Below are 24,028 nucleotides of genomic sequence, written 5' to 3'. Positions count from 1 at the left end.
TACCAGAACCGGCCTATTTCCCAGAACTCCTGCAGCCTGCAGTGTCACGTGCGGCTCACTCTTCCATTTTGAGTTTATGTTTGTTTTTTTTGTTGTTGTTGTTGTTTTTAATTTTTTTAATGTTTTTTTATTTATTTATGATAGTCACACAGAGAGAGAGAGAGAGAGAGAGAGAGAGAGAGAGGCAGAGACACAGGCAGAGGGAGAAGCAGGCTCCAAGCACTGAGAGCCCGACGTGGGATTCGATCCCGGGTCTCCAGGATCGTGCCCTGGGCCAAAGGCAGGCACCAAACCGCTGTGCCACCCAGGGATCCCTTTTAATTTTTATTTATTTATGATAGTCACAGAGAGAGAGAGAGAGAGGCAGAGACATAGGAAGAGGGAGAAGCAGGCTCCATGCACCGGGAGCCCGACGTGGGATTCGATCCTGGGTCTCCAGGATCGCTCCCTGGGCCAAAGGCAGGCGCCAAACCGCTGCACCACCCAGGGATCCCCTTGAGTTTATGTTTGTGTATGGAGTAAGAACGTGGTCTTCTGCATGTGGCTGTTCAGTTTTCCCAAAATCATTTGTTGAAGAGACTGTCCTTTCCTCACTATATAGTTTGGGCTCCTTTGTAGGCATGGGTTTGTTTGTTTCTGGGCTCTGTTCTGTACCATTGGTCTATTCTGTTTTTATGCCAGCACCATAGTGTCTGGATCACTACAGCTTTAGCAGTGTGGTTTGAAATCAGGCAGTATGACACCTGCAGCTTTATTCTTCTTTCACGATACTACTGTGGCTATTTGTGGTCTGTGGTTCCATGTAATTTTCAGGGTTGATTGCTCTATTTCTGTGAAAAATGCCCCTGGTATTTTGATAGGTAATTTTTCCAGTCCATGAGCATGGTATGTCTTTCCATTTGTTTGTGTTGTCTTCCATTTCTTTCATCAACATATTGCAGTTTTCAGAGGACAGGTCTCTCACCTCCTCAACTACATTTATTCCTACAGACGATATTTCTTATTTCAGATACTTACTCAGCCCCACCCCTCTGTTTCTGAGTCTCCAGTGGTACCAACGTCAGACCTGTTGCCAGCCTCAAATTCCCTGATGCTTTGTTCATGGTGTTCTTCAGCCTCTCCATTTTTTGGGATTCGGGGTGACCTCAAGGTCGTAGATTCTTTCCTCTCTATTGTACTGTAGAGACTTCCATTCAGGTTGTTTCCACCAGTTTTTTGTTTGGTTTTTATTATTTTTTTCTTTTTTTTTGTTTTTTTGTTTTTTGTTTTTTTTGTTGTTGTTGTTGTTTTTTGTTTGTTTGTTTTTTAGAGAGAGCACAAGCAGGGTGGAGAGGCAGCAGGAGAAGGAGGGAGACCATCTCAGGCAGACTCCTATACTTAGCGCAGAGCCTGACACAGGGTTTGATCCCACAACCAGAGCTGAAATAAGAGTGGGACACTTTACCAACTGAGCCACCCAGGCATGCCAGTTTTTTTAATTTTTAATTTTTCAGTTCTAAACTTTTGACTTCATTCTCATGTCTTCTTTGTCTTTGCTGAGAATTTTTATTTTTTCATGCGTTTTCATGCATGTTCATAATTTTCATCAAAGCATTTTTATGACATCTTTTTAATGTCTTTGTCAGATAATTCTAACATCTGTGTCGTCTTGGTGTTAGCTTCTGATGATCGCTTTTTCTCATTCAAGCTAGGTTGTTGGTTTTCAAATGAAACCAGGACATCTTGGGTTTTGTGTTGAGACTCCGATCTTACTTAAATCTTTTGTTAGAGCCCCTGGGGGGCTCAGTGGGTGAAACATCTGCTTTTGACTCAGATCATGGTCTCAGGGTCCTAGGATGGAGTCCCTTGTTGGGCTCCCTGCTCAGCAGGGAGTCTGCTCCTCCCTCTGCCCTCGCCCCTGAGTGCACATGCTTGCTCTCTCTCTCTCCTTCTCTCTCTGTCTCAAATAAATAACTAAAATCTTAAACACACACGCACCTTAAAAATATATTTTTAATATATATTATATATATATATTTATATTTATTTATTTATATGCATAAATATATATTTCCTTATATATAAATACATATTTACTTATATATTATTTATTTATATATAAACTCAGTATCTTTAATAAATGTAGGACTATCCAGGTTGTGAGTTTGTTCTCAAGTGGCTGTGGTGACTTCTTTCATTTAAGTTGTAGAATTTATGGTCCTAGAGTTTGGAAGTTTACTGGAATCTGTACTGATATCCCTTCTCTCATTCCTGATACTGATAATTCATATCTTTTCTCTTTTTTTCTTAGTTGGTCTAGCTTTAGATTTGTTGTTGCTTTCCAAGGATCAGCTTTGGGTTCATTGCATTTTCTGTGTGCTCCTGTTTTTCTGGTTTATTGATTTCTACTCCTTGTTATCCCTTCCCTTTTGCTTGCTTTGGATTTAATTTAGCCTCCTCTTCCTGGTTTCTTAGATCACTGATTTGAAACTTTCCTTCTTTGCAATATAAATGTTTAATAGCATTCCAATTTAAGAACCTCATTACACAGATACAGTGTAGGTCAGCCATGGGTTTGTCAAACTTCTTATGAAAGATTGTGAAGGATTTTGGTTGCACTTAAGTGAGACCGTGTCCAGGGGAGAGTGTCATAGGATGGCATAGCGTCTGGAAACGACCCCACCAGGAATGACCCAGGAAGCTGGAAGACCTCTAAAAGCCTGGGAGCTGTTTTCATCAAAACCAATGTTTCATGTAGCAAGAATGTGATGGCAGAGTCAGCACCAATGGATAGCAACTACTAGAAACCAGGTCTCGGTTGAGTGACCAGAAGAGCTTTGGGCAATCAGATTTGTCCCAGCCAGGGTCCAGCTGCAGAGTGAAGGAGACAGGGCTCCAGCCAGGGATGGCAAGAGTTAACCATTTGACTTCGGGGTCTCTGGCTCTCAAACCTGCAGTTCCACTCAGTGGGGTCTTCCCACTGGAGCACTCACTACCAGATGTTTGCTGAGAGATGTCTTTAAAGACATCCCTGATGCTCTAAGACCAGAAATAAAAATTTTCATCACTAGATCAACAGGGAGCTGGTTAAATAGTCTATGGTGTACCCATCTGTGTGTTACAAAGCACATGAAAGTTAATATATATAAAATGCTCAGAATAATGCCTGGTGCGTAAATAGCCACGGTGTGAGTTAACTGTAGTGATTAACGCGGTGCAGTGAAACTATTTAAAAGACTGGGGTCTGTGTACTGTTGAAATGGTCTACGAGATGGATTCCATGGGGAGAAAGTAGCAGGCAGAGTGTGTACGCACCCATCTCCGTGTTTGTGTGTGTGCACACCCACCACCCACAGAGGTGCCTGTGCTTGCAGAGCACACCTCTGTCTCCTCACGCGTGTGCGTACATCTATATGTGCTTGAAGACACAGATGCTGATAACTGTGGTGGGTCCTGAGGGGGAGGGCGGCTGGTGGACTCAGGTCAAAACCTGTCAAAGCAGTTCACTTCCAGTGAGGTTCTATAAGCAACATGTGAATTGTGGTCACGAACTCATAGTTCCCCACATTCATCTCCCTGAATGAGGTGACCCCGATGGGTGATGAGATTGTTCAAGACGTGTTCATCAGAATTCTCCCTGGTACATCATTTGTTAATGTTCTCATTGGTTTCTGATCATTTCTAATCTTCTCTTTAGTCAGTGTGATAAAGGAGATTGTAAAAACCATGGGAATTCCCAGACATCTTTAGGAGCTGTGGTTTTGCTCATGTTTTCTTCAGTCTCTTCATTGATATTTTGATGCCACAGATCATGACACAGTGTGAGACCAGGTCAGTAAGATGTGTAGCGAGAGATGAAGTGGCTGTTTTCCTGATGCTCTTGTTTCTCTATGGATGTATCTACGATTTGACCAGAAATTCTCTCCTGAGGAAGCTATCAGATGCTAAATGCTTTTCTATGTTTGTCAAAACCATAATGGTACTGCTTACAAAAGTAGAAAATAAGCCATATGTCTGACAGTAGAAGTCTTGGCATATATTTCGGCAAAACCATAGGAAGCAGTGCTATATAATCATCAAAACATTTAATACCATGGAGACAGAGTCATAGTTTGGTGAAAGGCAGTATGGGGCCCTCACTTGCCACCGGCTGGAACTTGAATGGCACACTCACAACAGAAGAGAAGCTTGCTGGCATTTGCAGACATCCACAAGCTCGCAGCCTGTGGCTCAGCATTCCCTTCCTGGGAGTGGGCGCAAGTGAGCTCCGTATTTGCTGGAACAGACCTGTGTGGGAACGTGTCCACCACCAGTAAAATGGACAGATGCCAGTGCTATGAAAATCAAGAAAGGTGGGGAGTCTTCCAGATGAAAGGGAAACAAGAGAGGGCACAGAGTGGGGGCGTGTGTGTGTGGAGCCTGGGATATGGAATTGATAAGGCTGCTCAGGGAACATCCCTGTTTTAGCAAATGGGGACTACCTACGTCCTGTGTCACACGCGTGTGGAGGGAGGGACCATGGATGGTAAAAGGAAACAAGTGCCAAATCTGAGTCAAGAGTGTATGGGAGTTATTTGTGTTATTCTTTCAACTTTCTCCACTCTGAAATTGTATCAAAATTGTAAAGTTGGGACAAGCCTAAGAGGATAGTCGCAGCAGAAGCAGGTCATGTTGGCACAGAGGTTTGCAGGCGCTCATGTGTGACCACTATGGTATTGTCACACTGTGCATGTGAGGCATTTCCTAGAAGTCAGTAGGAGATATAGGTCATAGAAATACAAATATAGACAAAGTAAGGATTATCATGAAAGCTTTAAATTTTCCTTTCAAAGAAAACAGTGCTGATGGGGATCCCTGGGTGGTTGCCTTTGGCCCAGGGTGTGATCCTGGGGTCCCGGGATCGAGTCCCACGTCAGGCTTCCTGCATGGAGCCAGCTTCTCCCTCTGCCTGTGTCTCTGCCTCTGTGTGTGTGTGTGTGTGTGTGTGTGTGTGTGTGTGTCTCATGAATAAATAAAATCTTTAAAGAGAAAGAAAAAGAGAGAGAAAGAAAGAAGAAAGAAAGAAAAAGAAAATAGTGCTTACAGTGTTAAATGAAGAAACTGCTGGGTTATAGACCAGCCTCTGAAATTTTTAATATATATGAGCTGTATATGTGCAAAGAAAGACATCAAGGTGTTTACCCTGTACCTGGTGGAAAGATATGTAACTTTGTTTAAATTAACTTTAATTTTTTAATCCTGTCTTCCAAACTCTATGTGTTGAACATATGAAGTTTCTTCGCAGAATAGGAAACAACAAAACAGTTTTTAATAAACCACCTGAGTAGCCATTGGGGACCAAGTAGGGCAGGTGCAGCCAGGAGGCAGCTAAGACAGTGGTGCTCCACCCACCCCACCCAGCCTAACCCCGCCCAGCCCCACCTATCTGACCCAGCCCCGCTGGGCCAGTGGAGTGCCACCCTTCTTGCCCAGCCCCGCCCAGCAGCGTGTCTCTTGCAGATTGGCTTCACCACTGACCCACGCATGGCCCGCTCCTCACCCTACCCCACCGACGTTGCCCGCGTCGTGAATGCACCCATTTTCCACGTGAACTCGGACGACCCAGAGGCTGTCATGTATGTGTGCAAGGTGGCGGCTGAGTGGCGGAGCACCTTCCATAAGGACGTGGTAGTGGACCTGGTGAGCAGCCTCCATCTGTGTCTGGGAGAGGAGCAGCGGGCTCCCACTCGTGGCAGACCCGCCCACATCCTAGGGCCCTGCCGGGAAGGAAGGTAGTTCAGGTCTGCCAGGGTGTCCTCAGGTCACTGGTTTCATCTCCTGTGGTGGCGACTCTGGCATAAAGGAGATCTCAGCAGGACCCGAATTGTAGAGAAGGGCCAACAGGGCGCACGGTGCAGGAGAGCAGGCTGGTGCTGGTGGGTTTCTGATGCCAGCATGTCCGGGCTGTATCCAGGTGTGTTATCGGCGCAACGGCCACAACGAGATGGATGAGCCCATGTTCACGCAGCCACTCATGTACAAGCAGATCCGCAAGCAGAAGCCGGTGCTGCAGAAGTATGCAGAGCTGTTGGTGTCCCAGGGTGTGGTCAACCAGCCGGAGTACGAGGTAAGTCCCCGGTTCCAATCCAGGAGGGGTGGACAGAGACCAGGCAGGGACAGGGCATCTGACCTCAAGCAGGTCTGCAGCCCCTAGACACAAAGCAGATGCTAGGGATAAAGATGAGAACACAGCAGGCTTCTGGCAGGCCTCAGAGCCGTCGTACACATGGGGGGCCAGCAGATTCAGGTGCGCTGTGGTGGGGTACACCACAGAGCGCCCCTAATGGCTGTGCTATGCCTGACCCCACAGGAGGAGATCTCCAAGTACGATAAGATCTGCGAGGAGGCCTTCACCAGGTCCAAGGACGAGAAGATCTTGCACATCAAGCACTGGCTGGACTCCCCCTGGCCCGGTGAGTGAGGAGCATCGCCTTTGCCCCTCTCCTCCACCCCCACCACACCCCTGTGGGCTACAGTTGGTTTCTAGAAGAGTGGCGGCCATGTGTCAGCTTGTCTCCCTGTCCTAGGCTTCTTCACCCTAGACGGACAGCCAAGGAGCATGACCTGCCCCTCCACAGGCCTGACAGAGGACATTCTGACACACATTGGGAACGTGGCCAGTTCCGTGCCCGTGGAGAACTTCACCATTCATGGAGGTGAGGACACCCACTGACCTGTGGAAGTGTTGGGCCGTGTCCGTGGACTTCTCTCCAGCACGGGGCTGGCCCAGCATAGTCCTCCACCCCCGTAGCAGAGGAAAGGGTGGGCTGTCACAGCTGCTGGCCAGGCTGAAGGAGCTACTGCTCTTGTCCCCCGCTGGTATGCCCAGTGGCTGCTGAGCACCCTGTCTCTGCAGGGCTGAGCCGGATCTTGAAGACCCGCGGGGAGATGGTGAAGAACAGGACCGTGGACTGGGCTCTGGCGGAGTACATGGCTTTCGGGTCCCTCCTGAAGGAGGGCATCCATATCCGGCTGAGCGGCCAGGATGTGGAGCGAGGCACCTTTAGGTAATTCTCTCAGGGTTCTTTTGGCACTGAAAGGGAGGGCTCTGGTGTTTCTCTAGAGAAGAAAATCCTGTGTCGGCCTGCAAGCACTCTTCCCCTGCTCAGACTGCAGCAAGTAGCTGCCTCTTAGGTCTGTGTGTCAGGGCACAGCACAGGTGCTTCCACCTTCTAATCTGTGCTGTTGTGCCACAGCCACCGCCACCACGTGCTCCACGACCAGAACGTGGACAAGAAGACCTGCATTCCCATGAACCACCTCTGGCCCAACCAGGCCCCCTACACCGTGTGCAACAGCTCTCTCTCTGAGTACGGGGTCCTGGGTGAGTGCCCCAGCCCACAAGCCCTCCTTCCTACGGGATACTACCGTATCCCACAGTAGCCCCCTCCCTGCCCGCCAGCTGACTCAGGCCTCCTTGTTCCACAGGCTTCGAGCTGGGCTTTGCCATGGCCAGCCCTAATGCCCTGGTCCTCTGGGAGGCCCAGTTTGGTGACTTCCACAACACGGCCCAGTGCATCATAGACCAGTTCATCTGCCCAGGACAGGCCAAGTGGGTGCGACAGAATGGCATTGTGCTGCTGCTCCCCCATGGCATGGAGGGCATGGTGAGCCCCCCAGCCCTCCCCACCAAGCCTAGGACTCTGGCCCCAGAAGCTGGCATGGTGCAGTCCGGTCTGCCTCCATCCCCAGGAGCAGGCGTCCGGTCCTGCTCCCCTCCCCGCCCCTGCCGTGGGTCTGTGGGGACTCTCCTCACTGCAGAGGCCCTGTGGGACACCGTCTCAGGACTGGGGTTTGGAAACCTTCCTGACGTGGAAGTGCCCATCCAACCTCTTGGGGAGGGGAAAGAGTTGAAATGCCAGCGGGTCTGTGCAACTCAGCGTATTTCAGACCAGAAATGACCAGAGTTTGTGAAGGAAGAGATATGGCAAGTATATCTCCCCCTTCTGCAGAGCTCCCAAACCATAATTTGTGTTCCGGTTCCAGGGCCCGGAACATTCCTCCGCCCGGCCAGAGCGGTTCCTGCAGATGTGCAATGATGACCCGGACGTCCTGCCGGTGAGCAGAGCGGTCACGCCACAGGCACCGCTGCTTTGCACCCGGGCCTCATGGGGGTGGCGGGAGGGCAGTTCCTGCTGGCCCCCCCAAAAGTGCAAGTCTCCTTTGTGCTGCTGCGTGACAAGCGACTGCATTGGATTCAGGCAGATGACTCAGAGGAAAGAACGTGGAGCCCTCTGGGCTGGCTTCAGTAGAGCTTTAAGACTTGGAACAAAGTAACTGGGAGTTGGTTTCCCTTTTTTTTTTTTTTTTTTTTTTAAGATTTTATTTATTCCTGAGAGAGACAGAGAGGCAGAGACGTAGGCAGAGGGAGAAACAGGGACCCTGCAAGGAGCCTAATGCGGGACTCGATCCCAGGACTCCGGGATCACGCCCTGAGCCAAAGACAGATGCTCCACCACTGAGCCACCCCCGTGCCCCTAGGGAGTTGGTTTCTAAGGTGAACCGGACATGGCTGTAGGTAGAACCAAGGTCCAGGCGTGGCCGAGGTCTCCAGAGGAGTGGAGGGTATAGTGGACAGAGCAAGGGCAGGACAGCTCTGAGGCTGGGGCTTCTGCCCCCAAGTCCCACGGTAGGTGCTCAGTGCTGCCTGGCCTCTGGCCTCTTCCCTCGAGCTGCAGAACCTGGAAGAAGCCAACTTTGACATAAACCAGCTGTATGATTGCAACTGGGTTGTCGTCAACTGCTCCACCCCTGGCAACTTCTTCCATGTGCTGCGTCGTCAGATTCTCCTGCCCTTCCGGAAGCCGGTCAGTAGTGGGGGTCCCTGCTCAGAGGCCTGGCCTGCAGAGTCCAGGCCCCATTCATTGGGAAGAGGGATGTGTGAGTGGGTGGAAGAAGAGGGGTGAGCCCTAGAAGGGTCCCAACCAGCAGACTCCTGGGCAGGGTGTTGAAGGGTGAGTAGAAGTGTGTGTGTGAAGGGACCCTGGGTCGAGACAGCCCTGGTTCTGGGTGGGGACCCTGAAGAGAGGTGGGGGCTCTTTGCTGGGTACAGGGAAGTGGCACTGGGGCTGGGGCTCAGAGCAGACTGGAAGAGGTCCCAGAGGAGTACACACGTGGCTGAATGGGAAGCAGCATCATCCCAGCAGCTCCTGCCCGCAGAGCTGGGGGTGGGGCACAGTACCAGGTCCCCAGCCTGGGGATGAGTCGGGGCCGTCCTCGTCATGCCTTCCAGAATCTGTGGGGCCTTATCCATCACAGCCTATGCTACTCTGTTCCAGCTAATCATCTTCACCCCCAAGTCTCTGCTGCGGCACCCTGAGGCCAGAACCAGCTTCGATGAGATGCTCTCAGGTGGGTGTGAGGCTTGGGACCTGTACATGACAGTCTCACTGTGGCCCTTGCCACATCGTTGGTCATCGGATAAAGACCAGTGAACACAACAGGCCACAAGTTGGAGCTTGCTTGTGAGTTGCTCACCGGGTCTGCGGTCTTCACCTGAGCATGCCCCCGGCCTCCTGTAGAGGCAGGAAGCAAGTCTGAACTCATTTCCCCTGCTGCTTGGCCGCTGCTCCTGGGGGACATGCAGTGAGGCCCACAGTGTTGAGATCCCACCCTGATGGCAGGCAGTGGACACAGCATGGAGCAGGCCCCCCATCCCCAGGCTCACCTGGCCGGGGGTGCCTCCTTAATCTCCAATTAGGGTGAAGCCCTGCTTGGTTGGTTTGTGTTCCCATTTATCATTATTATGGTGAAATACACATAAAATTTAAACGTAAATGTTTCCACATGTGCAGCTCATGAGCCTTAAGCATGCTCACAGCTGTGTGGCCACCTCCAGAGATCCTCCATCCCACTTACTGTCTCTGGTCTAGCCATGAGAGACCTCTCAAGTAAGTACAGGCAGGAGGGCAACAGGTGTCGCTGTGTCTCCAGGTCCACTCACATCACAGCAGGTGTCAGGACCCCTTTTAGGTTTAAGGCTGAATGCTACTCCAATGTGCGGATGAAACACTCGTGTTACCTGTTTATCTGTCAGTGGACATCGGTCGCTTCCACTTGGGAGCGATTGTGATTGATGCTGCCGTGAGCTGGGTGTGTAAATACCTTTGGAGAACTCACGTTTGGTCCCTTTGAGCATATCCCCAGGGGTGGCACTGCGAGATCCTACGGTGGTTCTGTTTTTAGGTCATTGAGGAACCTCTGTGCGGTTTTCCCCAGCAGCTGTGCCTTTTGACATCCCTACCCACACTCTGGAGGTCTCCAGCTTCTCCATGTCCACACTGGCTCTTGGTGTGTGTTTATCATGGCCATGCTACTGCCCGTGAAGCCATACCTTGTGGTTTTAACTTGTGTTTCCCTGCTGACAGTGATGGCGAGCCTCCTCTCGTGCGTCTGCTGGCTGGCTAGGTATCTGCTTCAGAGAAGCATCTCTTCTGTCCTTTGCCTGATTTTTTTGGGTTCTTTGTGTTGGTGTTGATATTTAGAAGTTCTTTCTATAAGCTGGATACTAATCTGACATCAGAGAGCTTATAGCTGTTTTCTCATTTTTGCGTGTTGCCTCTTTTTTTTTTTTTTTTTTAAGATTTTATTTATTCTGGGCAGCCCTGGTAGCTCAGCGGTTTTGTGCCGCCTTCAGCCCAGGGCCTGATCTTGGAGACCTGGGATTGAGTCCCACATCGGGCTCCCTGCATGGAGCCTGCTTCTCCCTCTGCCCCTCTCTCTCTCTCTCTCTCTCTCTCTCTCTCTCTCTCTGTCATGAATAAATAAATAAAATCTTAAAAAAAATTATTCTAAAGAGAGCTGGGGGATGAGGGAGGGTTAGAGGGAGAGGGAGCAGCAGACTCCTTGCTGAGCAGCAAGCCCGATGTGGGGCTCGATCCCAGGACTCTGAGATCATGACCTGAGCCAAAGTCAGACACTAAACCAGCTGAGCTACCCAGGCGCCCCCCTGTGTGTTGTCTCTTGAAGTCTCTCTTTTTCTGTTTACACCCAGATGATCACTGTTACATCCAGGGTTCTGAAGTGTTTGCTCTGTTTTCTTCTAAGAGTGTTATTATTGTAGTTCCTGTGTTGAAGTCCTTAGCGTATTTTGGATTAACTTTTCTGTGTGGTGTACTAGTCCTTTGCATGTGGATGTCCAGTTTTCCCAACGTTCTTTGCAAAGACTCCTTTTCCTTCCCTACTGAATGGTCTTGGCTCCCTTGTCACAAAGATGTCGTGTGTGCTGGGCTTACTTCTGGGCTTCCTGTCCCGGTCGGCAAGCTGGGGCCTCACTGATCCGGGCACTGTAGCTCTGTGCTGGCTTCTGACATCAGAAACCGTGCTCCTCTGTTGTAAAATCATTCTGGCTCTTCAGGGGCCTTTGCGAATCCATGCGTGTTAGGAAGGATTTCTCTGTCTCTGCAGAAGACATCACTCGGGTTCTGGTAGGATCAAATGTGTAGGTCACTCTGAGGACTACCGACGTTGTAACAGCAGCAGGCTTGCCTGCCCGTGAACACAATGTGCACGCCTTCCCTGTCTTGATCCTTAAGTATTTTATTCCTTTTGATGCCATTGCAAATGGGGTTTCTTATTCACATTTGGGTGGTTTGTTGTCAGTGTGCAGAAATGCCTCTGAGCTCTGAATGTGGATTTTTTTTTGATTCGCAACTTTGCTGAGTTCATCTCTTCTAATTTGGGGGTTTTCTACATACAATATCATGTCATCCACACACAGATAATTTTATCTCTTCTTTTACAAGTTAGAGGCCTTTTCTCTTCCTTCTCCCCCAACTGCTCTGGCTGGGGCTTCCGGTACCAGGCCGCATGGGAGCAGTGACATGGGTCTCCCTGTCTCGCACCCCTGAGCATTACATTCATGGTGGGCCTTTCAGATCTGACCTGTATTGCGTGGGGGAAGTGTCCTTCTGTAGCACGAACATGCATGTGTTGTGTGCATATCACCAAGTGAGACCCATTTCTGGATGCTGCTTCCTGAAGGCAGCTGGTTATGGGGCCCAGCCCAGCAATGGGAATCTGGGTATTTGTCAGTTGTGTGGAAGGCTTCAGGATTTGTAAACTTGTGGAGAGTCTGAGCAGAGTGATCAGACTAAGTCGTACTGGGCATCGGGATGGGCTGTTCGGAAGAAGGAACTGGTGTGCCTACTGTGCACTGCACGTGACATACTCCTCAGGGCTCTCTCGGTCACATCTGAGGCTGGTGTTTGCGAGGAGCTATGTACTCTGGCATCAGCCCTGGTCACAGCCCTGCCTGGGGGACCCCGCCCATGCAGGGCAATGGTGGGAGGGTCCCAGGTGTCCTCCACCAGGTCCTGAGAGAACCCCCGGCTGCGGGGATCCTCTCGTAGGAACGCACTTCCAGCGGGTCATCCCCGAAGATGGCCTCGCAGCCCAGAACCCGGAGAACGTCAAGAGACTTCTGTTCTGTACGGGCAAGGTGTACTATGACCTCACCCGTGAGCGGAAGGCGCGAGGCATGGCAGAGCAAGTGGCCATCACCAGGATTGAACAGGTGAGGGCAGGTGTGCTGGCGCCCCCCCGGGTCATCAGGGGCCCCTGAATGTGCCCCTCCTGACCAGACCCCGCATTCTCTCCCCGCAGCTGTCCCCATTCCCCTTTGACCTCCTGCTGCGGGAGGTACAGAAGTACCCCAATGCCGAGCTGGCCTGGTGCCAGGAGGAGCACAAGAACCAGGGCTACTATGACTACGTGAAGCCCAGGCTGCGGACGACCATCAGCCGCGCCAAGCCCGTGTGGTGAGTGGGGCCTTGGGAGAGCAGCGGGGACTGGGTCCTCCGTGGCTCTGCCATCACCTCCTCCGTGACCCCTGCCGACACCCCTGCAGGTATGCAGGCCGGGACCCAGCCGCTGCTCCAGCCACCGGCAACAAGAAGACCCACCTCACGGAGCTACAGCGTCTCCTGGACACGGCCTTCGACCTGGACGCCTTTAAGAACTTTTCATAGACGCCACGTGGGCCGCGTGGGCCACTGCCCTCCACAGCCACGGCCGCCCCTCGCTTCTCAACTAAAGAATAGTGCCTCAGCGCTGCACACACCTCTGCCCTTCCACTGCACCGCACACCCCCCTTGCTTACCAGTTAGGCTGCCATCCCCCGTGTGCTTGGCTGCCCCCTCAGGCGCTATGACTTCTGTCCAGCTGCGCGTCCTCTGCGGAGGCCACAGGGAGCAGGAGGAGGAGAGGGAGTCCCTGCAGGTGTCCTGAGAGGGTCAGCTGCACCCCAGCCCCCACCCCCGCAGGACCAGCCTCACATGGCCTCCCCAGGTAGCGGCGGTCCTTGTCACCCAGCAAGGGGGCTGCTGCACCTGGACCCAGGTGGCTGCCTCTTCATCTCCAGCCCCAGGGCCCTCAGAAGGAACTGTCACGGGTGGGCTGAGCTCTGGCAAGGCGGCTGGGGGCGGCTGGCAGGAGGGGGCCTACCCCCGACCTGGCACAGAGAGGGCAGGTCCGCTCTCTGCAGTGTCCACTTCCGTCCCTCAAGATGGTTCTGGGCCATGCGTGGGGGCCATGCATGCTTCACCCACCTGGGGCCAGGTGGCACCAGGTGTGCAGGGTACACGGCCAAGCCAAGGTGCAGCTGCCCCCCACCTCCCACCACCCACCCAGCCCACTCCTATGTCCATTTCCCCCGACACCATGGAGACAGAAGCATTCTTTTCTGTGCTGTGTCACAGCTGGTCAGGAGAGGAGAGGAGGGCCAGGGCTGTGGGGCAGCTCCCCTCACCCATCACAGGAACAGATCTGATTTATTTATTTTGGTTAAAAAAAAAAGAACAAAAACAACTTTGCATTGCATTTGGCTTGTCCCATAAACGAAATTCCCCACGGGCCTGTCTGCGTGTCCTTCTTTTCTGTCCTCCCTCAGAAGAGACCCACCGAGGCCTCCCCACCCTGCCTGGGAAGCAGTTCCTCACTGCTTGGCCATGTATCATGGGTGAGGGCTGTGCCTGTGCACCCGCTTCTTGAGCCTCCGCTGATGCCAGGGCCCCTCCCCTCACCACCTAGAGCCATGCTCCATGGTCTGCGCCTGGGCCCTGAGCCAGTGTGCCTCTAAAGGCCTATGTAGCTCCTTTGGCCTCTGCAGAGAAGCAGCTATGCCAGCAGGGCCCCCAGGTCCCAGTGTCCCAGCTCCAAGAGGCAGCTCAGGGGAAGGCCTGGGTGTGGACATGGGGCTGATGTGTGCCCTAACCTGTAGGCCACACCTGGGTCCCTGCTTGTAATCTCCACCACATCCTGCATGCTCCCTGCAGCTGACCCAAGGGTCCTGCAGCCCTACTGGGACAATGGCCATCCACAAGCAGACCTGGGCAGGGGGTCCGGGGAACACAAGCAACACACCTGTGACTGACGCAGTTGACTGGTTGGCTAATTAGGGCCAGAAAGGGCAAAAATGAAGCAGGAGCCCCTTCCCTGGAGACCCCTGGCTGTGCTGGGTGCTGCCATGTGGTCTGGAGTGTGGTCTGGAGGGGCTGTGCCAGGAGCAGGAACACTCAGCCCTCCCAGGTTAGCTCGTCTGCTAAGCCTGCGGTCCTCTCTGCCCCGTGATCGCACGAAGGAAGACGCTTCACGTCTGGGCAAACATCCTGCGTGCTCAGCTGCAGTGTCGGGGAGGATAAGTGTGTGCTTGCACATCTGAGTGCCTGTGAACATGAGCATACTTTGTGCACACGAGTGTCCCTGGGTGTGCTGAGGGAGTTGTCTGGGTTTTATTGGATGGAGAGGACCTTTCGACACTCACGCCAGCTTGAAAGTGGGGGAGAGCCAGCCAACTGCTGGCGGGGGTGAAGCCCCAGCAGGCTCCAGCCCCAGTACAGGTGCGCCTGGGCCAGGGCGGGGCCTGGGGGTGGCACAGGAGGGTAGGTATTATGTGGCGTGCCCACTCACTGGGCTGATTCCATCTACTCCAGTGGAAAGAGAGGGAATTGGAATCTGTGTTGAACCTATTTCTGCCTGAAATTAGCTGGGGCAGTGAGCTCCCCGTCAAGGCAGCGTTCAGTTGGGACTTCTTGAACAGAATGAGAAGCCATCCGGAGCGAACTACACCTGTCTTGCTTCCCATCTCAGGCCCTGCTGTACCCACGAGGCCACACAAGGCCCAGAGTATCCCCAAGTGACCGCTGAGCGAGTGCCTGCAGGGGCCAGGACATGGTCGCCCCACCTCCCAATCCCTCTCCCACTGCCTCCCCAGGCCCTTTCTATAATGAGATCTAAGTGACACATGACATGGGTTTTGGGTGTATAACGTAGTGACTCCGTGTTTGTACATTCTGCAGAATCATGGCCAAGTAGCTCACCTCACTGACACATACTTTAAGATTGACTCTCTTGAAACTTTCACATATGCAATACAGTATCATTAACTACAACTGCCAGGCTGCACACTGGACTGCAGGACTTATTCATTGTGTGATTAAAAATGTACACCATTGACCCCCTGCCCCCAGGGCCACGTCCCCACCCCAATAACCCTCCCATCACTGCCCCCAGCCTCTGCTAACCCCTGGCCACCTGGCTTGGGAGGGGCTGGGATGGCCATCTGGCCTCAGACCCTCCCTCTCCCTGTCCACCCAGCCTAGAGCTGGACCGCAGCCCAGGGTCCCCCTGCCCCTGGTGGCCCTTGGCCCAGACACAGAGCATGCCCCCATGTCCCTTCCCTGCCCCCATTCTGCTCTGACCTTCAGGGGAACGCCCCAGAGAACTGGTGTCCTGCTGACACCCAGGCCAGGTGTGGCCATCTGAGGGAGTGCCCCAGGCTGGACAGTCCCTGCCACAGGTCCCCTCAGTTCCTGTGGTCCCACTCAGGAATGAGTGGTGTGCTGTGAACTGCAGGAATTCTGTAGACTCTTTGTCTAGTCCAGACGTTCCACTCTATGACTATTTTTCTGAGAGTCTATATCATAAACAGGTGTTGAATTTTGTCAAATGCTTTACCAGCAACGATTGATGTAATCATATGGGTTTTTTCCATTAGTCTGTGACATGTGATCATTCAAGCAGCCATGGATCCCTCTTGATCGTGATGTATAATTCCTTTTATTCATTGTCAAGTCCTATCTGATAATAATTTGCTAAGGATTTCCTTCTAGATTCATGAGGGATATTGGTCTGTAGTTGTGTGTGTTCTGTGTTCTTTATCCATCTTGCTGAAGGTTCATCAATGTTATTGATCTTTTCAAGGAATCAGATTTTTTTCATGAGTTTTCTCTAGTTTTTCTGTTTTCAGTTTCACTGATTTCCAGTCTTTATTATTTAATTCTTCTAATTGCTTTTGGTTTCTTTTGCTCTTCTTTTTCTAGATACTTGGGTGGAGTTTAGGTCATTAAATAGAGACTTTTCTTCTCTAATCAGTGCATTTACTTCTATAAATTTCCCTCTCAGCCTCACTTCAGCTGTGGCTCACAAATGATATGTTGTATTTTTTCATTTTCACTGCGTTTGATATTTTAAATTTTTTTCCCTTGAGACTCCTCTCTAAAATATGTGTTATTTCCTGTTCACTTTCTGTTATTGTTTTGATTCCATTGTCTCTGGGAAAAGGCACTCCATAGGATTTCAGTTCTGTTGAATTCATTGACATTTGTTTTATGGACCATGATATGGTCCGTCTTGGTGTGTGTTCCACAGACACTCGGAAAGAATGTGCATTGGGTGAAGTACTCTGTCAACATCCAGTCAACCCTGTGGGGTCATGGTGTCATAGAGTCCTTCTATGTCCTTGCTGACTTTCTATCTCGTCTTCCATCAGTTGTTGAGAGACAGGTGGTGGCATCTCCAACTATAACTATGGGTTTCTCTGTTTCTCTTTTCAGGCCTCAGTTTTCAGTTCACATATTTGTAGCTTTGGGTCAGTGTGTGCACATTTAAGATTGCTGTATCTTCTTGGTAGGTTGGCCCTTTTTTCATGATGTAATGTTCCTCTCTGACTTGTAATTCTCTTTGCTCTGACGTCTACTTTATCTGATAATGATAGAGCTGTCTCTGCTTTTCTTTGATTAATATTTGCATGTATATGTATATCTTTATCTTTTTCCATCCTTTTACTTTCAACCTGCCTATATGTGTTTTTTAAGTGAGAGTCTTGTAGGCAGCATGTATTTTTTATCCACTTTTCCAATCTCTCTCTTTTTTTTTTTTTTTTTATTTATGATAGGCACACAGTGAGAGAGAGAGAGAGGCAGAGACACAGCCAGAGGGAGAAGCAGGCTCCATGCACCGGGAGCCCGACGTGGGACTCGATCCCGAGTCTCCAGGATCGCGCCCTGGGCCAAAGGCAGGCGCCAAACCACTGCGCCACCCAGGGATCCCTCCAATCTCTTTTAATTGGTATATTTAGACTATTTACACTTAGTGTAATTGTTACCATGTCAGAGTATAAGTATGCCATATTATTTTTGTTTTCTGTTTATTCTTTCTAATTTTAATCTCCATCCTCGTTCCTCTGCCTTTCTATGAGTTACACATTTTTTATAATTCCATTTTTATTTATGGTGTTTTTGACCATTGGTATTTGTCTATGGTGTAGCTTTTTGTAGTTGCTCTAGGTATGACATTATGTATACAGAACTTATCACAGTCTATTGGTGTCATAATTTTAACAGTTCAAGTAAAGTGCAGAAAACATACCTTCTTGTACATCCCTTTGCCCTTTCCACTTAAAATATAATTGCCGTAAACATTTTCTCAGTGCCATCTAGAACCACATCAGACAGTCTTGTACGTCTGCTCCACCACCAAAGATAATTTAGAAGACCCAGTTCTATTTTATTTAACAACACATTTTGGGGATCCGTGGGTGGCTCAGCAGTTTAGTGCCTGACTTCAGCCCAGGGCGTGGTCCTCGGGTCCCTGGATTGAGCCCTGCATCGGGCTCCCTGCATGGAGCCTGTTTCTCCTTCTGCCTATGTCTCTGCCTCTCTCTGTCTCTCATGAATAAATAAACAAAATATTTTATAAAAAATGCTTTGCTGTCTGTGTCGTTTATTCCTTTCTGATGGTCAAAGATAGTTTATCATTTCCTTTCTGTTAGAGAATGTGTTTTAGCTATTCTTTTAGGGTAGGTCTACTAGTAACAAATTCTCTTGTCCTACATCTAAGAATGAATCAGCCACCTCGTAATTCCTGAAGGACACTTTGGATGTCCTGGATATCCAAAATAGAGGATAGAGCTGGATAGAGAATTAAATAGATAGATAGATCTGGATAGAGAATAGATAGATAGATAGATAGATAGATAGATAGATAGATAGATAGAGCTGGATAGAGAATTAAATCCAAAATAGCTGGATGGAGAATTCTCAGTTAACAGTTCTTTGCTTTTAGAATTTGGAAAAGGTGGGCAGCCCTGGTGGCGCAGCAATTTAGTGCTGCCTGCAGCCCAGGGCATGATCCTGGAGACCCTGGATTGAGTCCCACGTCAGGCTCTCTGCATGGAGCCTGCTTCTCCCTCTGCCTGTGTCTCTGCCTCTCTCTCTCTCTCTCTCTCTCTCTCTCTCTCTCCATCTCTATGAATAAATAAATAAAATCTTTAAAAAAAAAAAAGAATTTGGTAAAGGTGTCACTTTCTTCTGGCCTTCCTAGTTTTTTTTTTTTTAAGATTTTATTTATTTATTCATGAGAGATAGAGAGAGAGACAGAGAAGCACAGACACAAGCAGAGGGAGAAGCAGACTCCACGCAGGGAGCCCGACGCGGACTCGATCCTGGGCTCTGTTTTGTTTTTCCCAACAATTTTCTCTCTGTTGTTCAGATTGGGTAATTTCTGTTGTTGTTCCTTCCAGCTGTCTGATCTCTGACCTGTCCATTCTGCCAGTGAGCCCACCATGGAGTTTTTAAATTTCAGTTACTGCATTCTTTACTTCTAAATGTTCCATTTGAAAAAAAAAAAATAAATACAAAATAAATGTTCCATTCGGTTCTTCTTTATATCTTCTATTATTGAGGCATTCTTTTTTTTTATATTTGTCCTGAGAGTATTCACAAGTGCCTGTTGAAGCGTGCTCATATGGCTGCTTAAAATCTTTGTCAGAGGGCAGCCTGGGTGGCTCAGCAGTTTAGCGCCACCTTCAGCTTGGGTTGTGATCCTGGAGTCCTGGGATCAAGTCTCACGTCGGGCTCCCTGCCTGGAGCCTGCTTCTCCCTCTACCTATGTCTCTGCCTCTCTCTCTCTCTCTCTCTCTCTCTCTCTCTGTCCCTCATGAATAAATAAATAAAATCTTTTTTAAAAATTAAAATCTTTGTCAGATAATTCTAACATTTCTCTCACTTTGGTGTTAGCATCTATTGATTATCTTCATAAATTTAGTTTGATATCTTCCTAAGTTTTGGCATAAGTGATTTCTTTTCTTGAAAACTGGACATTTGAGTATTATGAGACTCTGGATTTTTATTTTAAGTGGCATCTTCTCACTCCATTTCAGTGGGAGATGGGATAATACCATGGCAGGTGTTCCCCATTCGGCCTCCTTTCCGTGGGGGAGGCCTCCTAATTGAGGCTGCTGGTGTAGGAGTTCCTGTTCCCCACTGGGCCTCCACTCTCACCTCCATGGCAGGGAGTGGAGGGGCATGAGCATCTGGTGACTGTATTCACATGGCCTCCCCTGGAATTTGTACTACCACAGAGTGGTAAAAGTGCTCCTCTAAAACCAGCTCACTGGGGGGCAGTGCTCCCACACTTAAGCCAGCTGAGGATGGAGGTCTAGGCTCCCCAATCAGCCTTTGCTTGGGTGGTGGTGTTGCCTGGGGTAGGGCTGTTATTATCTCAAAGTTTTCTGTCCTGCTTGGCTGTGCCTTTCTTGGTCCTGTGGCTAGACAGCTGGCTCTTCCAGGAGCCCCATGGTCTGCACGTGTTGGTGTTTCTGGGTTGCCAGCTCCTCCAGCACCCTGTCTGGGAAATATCAAGGAAAAGAAAACTTGGAGGACTTACTGAGTGGTCATTCCTTGGGTTCTGAGGTCCATAGTCCGTCTGCCTTCTTTCCTCTTTTCAGAGACTCCTTGCGTTGTGTTTATATGTAATGTCTAAGGCTTTTGTTGTCCTTAGCAGAACATGGAAAGTACATCTCCATCTTCCTGGAAGTCAGAGTCTCCATTAATAAGTGTTAAGAGTACAAATTTGTCCTGAGCCACTGACCCAGAGGAAATAAGGGAATAAGCTGTGTAAAAATCTGGGAACAGAGCAAACGAGTGAAAAGACAAGGAGTCGGAGAGGTTGGGGTCAGTGGATGGCCCGTGTGGCCCAAGCATGGTGAGCACAGAGCATCCCTGAGATGAAGGCAGGGGGGCACTGGGTCGAGCGTGCAGCCACGAGCTCTGAGAAGAGGCACACCACAGGCAGAGCTCCTCTTCAAAGGGCTCACTGCTGACCGAGGGATGGGCAAAGATGGGCGACCATGGCCAGGCTCGCACCGAATCCCAGGGAGGCACTCATCATCAGTGCTGTTCAACACTGTATGGAAGCCCCACACAGGGCAACAGGGCAAGAAAATGAAATAAAAGACATCCAGATTGGAAGGGAAGAAGTAAAACTATCTCCATTTAGATGATGTGATCTCATATAAAGAAAACCCTACAGAATCCATTTTCAAAACTAGTAGAAGTACAGAATGAAGCAAGCTGGGTTGCAGGATACAAGATCATTACCTAAGAATCTGTATATTTCTAGACCATAGCAATGGACAGAATGAAAATGAAATTGAAATCTCATGTACAGCATCAGAAGTGATAAAATGCTCAGGAATAATTACCAAAAAAGTGTGAAATGTATATTCTGAAAACCATGAACTATAATTGACACACACACACAGAAAAACACCTAATCACATGAAGGACATCCCATATTCATGGATCAAGAGGCAGAAGACCATTAAGATGGCATTGCTCTCAAAACTGATCTGCAGGGCACCGGGTGACTCAGTAGTTGAGCATCTGTCTTCAACCATATAATGGAATATTATTCAGCCACGAAAGAGGAATGTGGCACGAACCCTCCACACCACATCTGGCTGAACCTGGGAAACATTAAGTGAAACAGGGGGATACAAAGGACCACCTGCTGGGTGATTCCACATGCACGAAGTGTCCAGAACAGGGAAACCCACAGGGACAGAAAGTGGAAAGCTGGTTGCCAGGCACTGCAGGAGGTTGAGGATGGCTGCCAGGGGAGGACCTGCAGGAAGAGTGGGATCAGCAGGCCTGGGGTAGGACCCAGAGTCCCACTGTGTACATGCATATGCCAAGGCAGACTCAGAATGAGAATTGCACGGCTCAGGTCAGCCTGGCTTCAGGGAAGGCCAGGATGGCAGTGGATGGGCTCCAGGGCCACAGGAGCCACAGCAGAGTACAGTGGGCACAGAGCAGCACCAAGGACTGAGCCTGGGCTGGCCATTGTCCAGGGAGGAGGTAGAGGGGACAGCAAGTCTAGAGACAGGACAGGTAGCCACAGGGAGACAGGCTGTCCTGAAGGGTGGTGGTCCTGGGTGTCAGGTGCAGTTGCTGATGGACCTGGTTGGTGGGGGGGGGGGGGACATCTGAGGCTGTGAGCCCCAGAGGAAGCAGGTGCAGGAATGAGATACCACAAAGCAGTGTGCCCAACGCCACAGAAGTTCCTCTCTCCCAGCCTGGAGACCTACACCTGAATCCAAGTGTGGTAGGGCTGCACATCCTCCCAGAGGCCCTGTGGAAGGTCCTCCCTGTATTCCCAGCTTCCGCGGCTGCATCACTGTTTTTGGGTCTGTCTCTAAAGTCCCCTAGCCTCTCTGGGATGCCCCAGGACCCCTGGTAATCCTTTCCCAGTCCATAGCCACAGGATTTTTCCTATGAAGTGACGTTCACAGGCTCTAGGGATGAGGGCGGGAGGAGGGACCCCAGTCAGGGGAAGAAAGGTAGACTGAGCACCCAGGTGCAGGGTCAGGGAAGGTGGGGACAGTGGCCTATGTCTGAATTTACCAAGAATGAGTGGCACTGTAGACAGTGCCCAGGGCCACTGCAGCCAGTGGTTGGGAAGGGAAACCGAGCTGGCCGCAGGGGCAAGTGCCCAGCTGCTTCTGCAAATGAGGGACCAGTAACAGACCCACAGGGAAGGAGTGAATGCCACGTGGAAACGGGCCATGGTTGCCACCGGTGGTTCTGCTTTGGTGGGAGTGTGTCCTGTGTTGGAGGTGTTCTAGGGATAGTGTGGGCCATGCCCTTCTCTCCTAGCCCACCAGCATTGCTGAAGCACCAGGCTACAGTGCCGGCCTGTGGGTATGGGAGTCCCCTGGCCAGCAGTGACCTGACTTTTGCCCTCACCTTCCAGATGTCTGCTCCCACCTAATCCCAAAGGTTGGGGACTTTGGAAATGTCTGGTGGTGGGGGCAACAGTGAGGGTCCCGTTGGTTACAAGCCAACCAGAGATGGGCTTGGAGGGTCCCCCAGGAGACCAGGCCGGCAAGTAGAGCAGCCCTGGGAGACACAGAAAAGCTGGGGGCCGTGGAGGTGCAGGCGGGTGACCCCCACCCCTGGGACTCAGGAGGAGGTAGGAGGCCCAAGGTGCTGGCCCGTCTCTATGTGAGTGGCTTCCGTTGCTGTTGTAGAATTGCACACAATGCAGGAAGGACGGACGGCAAAGATAGTTTTTGTTCTGCTGGTGAGATAGCAGTAAAGTTTATTCTTTTTGCTTATTTTTGTTACGCGAACATGTATTACTGCGGTGGCAAAGAATATTAAAATTTTGTTCTGGGGCAGCCCTGGTGGCTCAGCGGCTTAGCGCCGCCTGCAGCCCACAGTGTGATCCTGGAAACCCTGGATCCAGTCCCATGTCGGGTTCCCTGCAGAGAGCTTGCTTCTCCCTCTGCCTGTGTCTCTGCCTCTCTGTGTGTGTGTGTCTCTCATGAATGAGTAAATAAAATCTTAAATAAATAAATAAATAAATAAATAAATAAATAAATAAATAAATAAATTTTGTTCTGAAAACATACAATTTCCTAAGTCTGGGGGGGTGGGGTCTGGGCTGGAGCCTGGTTGGGGGCTGGGGTGAGTGGGGCCCTGAAGGCCTGGGCGCCTGCAGGTTGGCAGGTTCTTTCCAAAGGGCTCTCAAGTGTCCAGGATCGTTGACGCAGAGCAGGGAGTGCAGAGGGCCGGTCCCTAGGCTGCCGCCCCATCGCAGTGACTGTCCCCATCACAGTGACTGTCGTGTGGGCCCCGGGACTAGCATCCCGACCTCCCAATCCCCCTGCCTCCGGGGCCCGGTAGACCCTGGAGGAGAAGCTAGGCCACCCTGCACCCCGAGCCCGTCCGACAGGGGTTCCCCGTGTGGCCCTCAGCACAGCCTTGGGGACCCCAAAGCCCCGTGGCGCCCCCTGCCCGACTGTTTGGGGTCCCTGCTGCCGAAGATGCAGCTCATCACACACCTCTGGAGAAGGTGGGCCGGCAGCAGTATTTGAAAGGATTTTAGATCGTTTATACCGCGTTCACAGATGACAGGATCTCCTCCCGATTGGGGGCATTTCCTTCCTGCCCCTGGAGAGACACTTCCTGAGCCGCTGCCGGGCCCTACACACTCCTTGATGTGTGCCCTCGAGCTTCGCCGGCTTGGTGTCACTGCGGGAGCCCTGGCTGCCCCCATGCCCCCCCGCCCCGGTGCTGCCCCCTTGGACACTGCCCCAGATGCCTCCTGAATACCAGGGCACCCCCCCGGGTCCCCAGGGTGCCACACTGGGGAGCCCACCCCCTGTGGCCTGCACTCGGCCTGCCGCGTCCAGCCCACCTTATGAGCTGAGGCCTGGGATCCCTGGTCTCCTCTGACCCTTCCCCCAGCCCAGGCTTCTGCAGTTCTCCAGTCCAGTCCAGCTCTGGAGGCTGCCCCCTGTGTGGCTTTGTCATGAGTAGATCCAGGTAAAAACTTTATGGTTGTCACTTCCACTTAGGCAGGGAGGAAGGGCTCTGCGTCCTTTCTTGGACATCTCGCCAGGGGCACAGACATTATTGGGTCCCACACAGGGTCATGCTGACTTGGT

At 50.9% G+C, this 24,028-nt stretch overlaps 1 protein-coding gene across 3 annotated transcripts in view; it reads left to right on the top strand.

Annotated features, from left to right (window-relative positions):
- OGDH (oxoglutarate dehydrogenase) overlaps nucleotides 1-13,869 on the top strand; it is a 67,185-nt gene extending 53,316 nt beyond the window's left edge. For all 3 annotated transcript variants that reach the window (XM_041751600.1, XM_041751599.1, XM_041751597.1), the window contains exons 11-23: nucleotides 5,479-5,658; nucleotides 5,933-6,085; nucleotides 6,329-6,431; nucleotides 6,546-6,674; nucleotides 6,875-7,025; nucleotides 7,215-7,342; nucleotides 7,447-7,625; nucleotides 8,005-8,076; nucleotides 8,697-8,825; nucleotides 9,297-9,369; nucleotides 12,369-12,532; nucleotides 12,622-12,776; nucleotides 12,866-13,869. In XM_041751600.1, coding sequence (XP_041607534.1) covers nucleotides 5,479-5,658; nucleotides 5,933-6,085; nucleotides 6,329-6,431; nucleotides 6,546-6,674; nucleotides 6,875-7,025; nucleotides 7,215-7,342; nucleotides 7,447-7,625; nucleotides 8,005-8,076; nucleotides 8,697-8,825; nucleotides 9,297-9,369; nucleotides 12,369-12,532; nucleotides 12,622-12,776; nucleotides 12,866-12,986 — 1,737 coding nt within the window. In that variant the 3' untranslated portion in view covers nucleotides 12,987-13,869. The remainder of the gene's footprint in view (nucleotides 1-5,478; nucleotides 5,659-5,932; nucleotides 6,086-6,328; nucleotides 6,432-6,545; nucleotides 6,675-6,874; nucleotides 7,026-7,214; nucleotides 7,343-7,446; nucleotides 7,626-8,004; nucleotides 8,077-8,696; nucleotides 8,826-9,296; nucleotides 9,370-12,368; nucleotides 12,533-12,621; nucleotides 12,777-12,865) is intronic.
- The last annotated feature ends 10,159 nt before the right edge of the window (nucleotides 13,870-24,028 follow it).

The sequence above is a fragment of the Vulpes lagopus genome, chromosome 4 (assembly GCF_018345385.1).
Source record: "Vulpes lagopus strain Blue_001 chromosome 4, ASM1834538v1, whole genome shotgun sequence".
NCBI lineage: Eukaryota > Metazoa > Chordata > Mammalia > Carnivora > Canidae > Vulpes > Vulpes lagopus.
The sequence above is the reverse complement of the archived record's forward strand: the minus strand, read 5'-3'. Positions and strand labels throughout refer to the sequence as shown.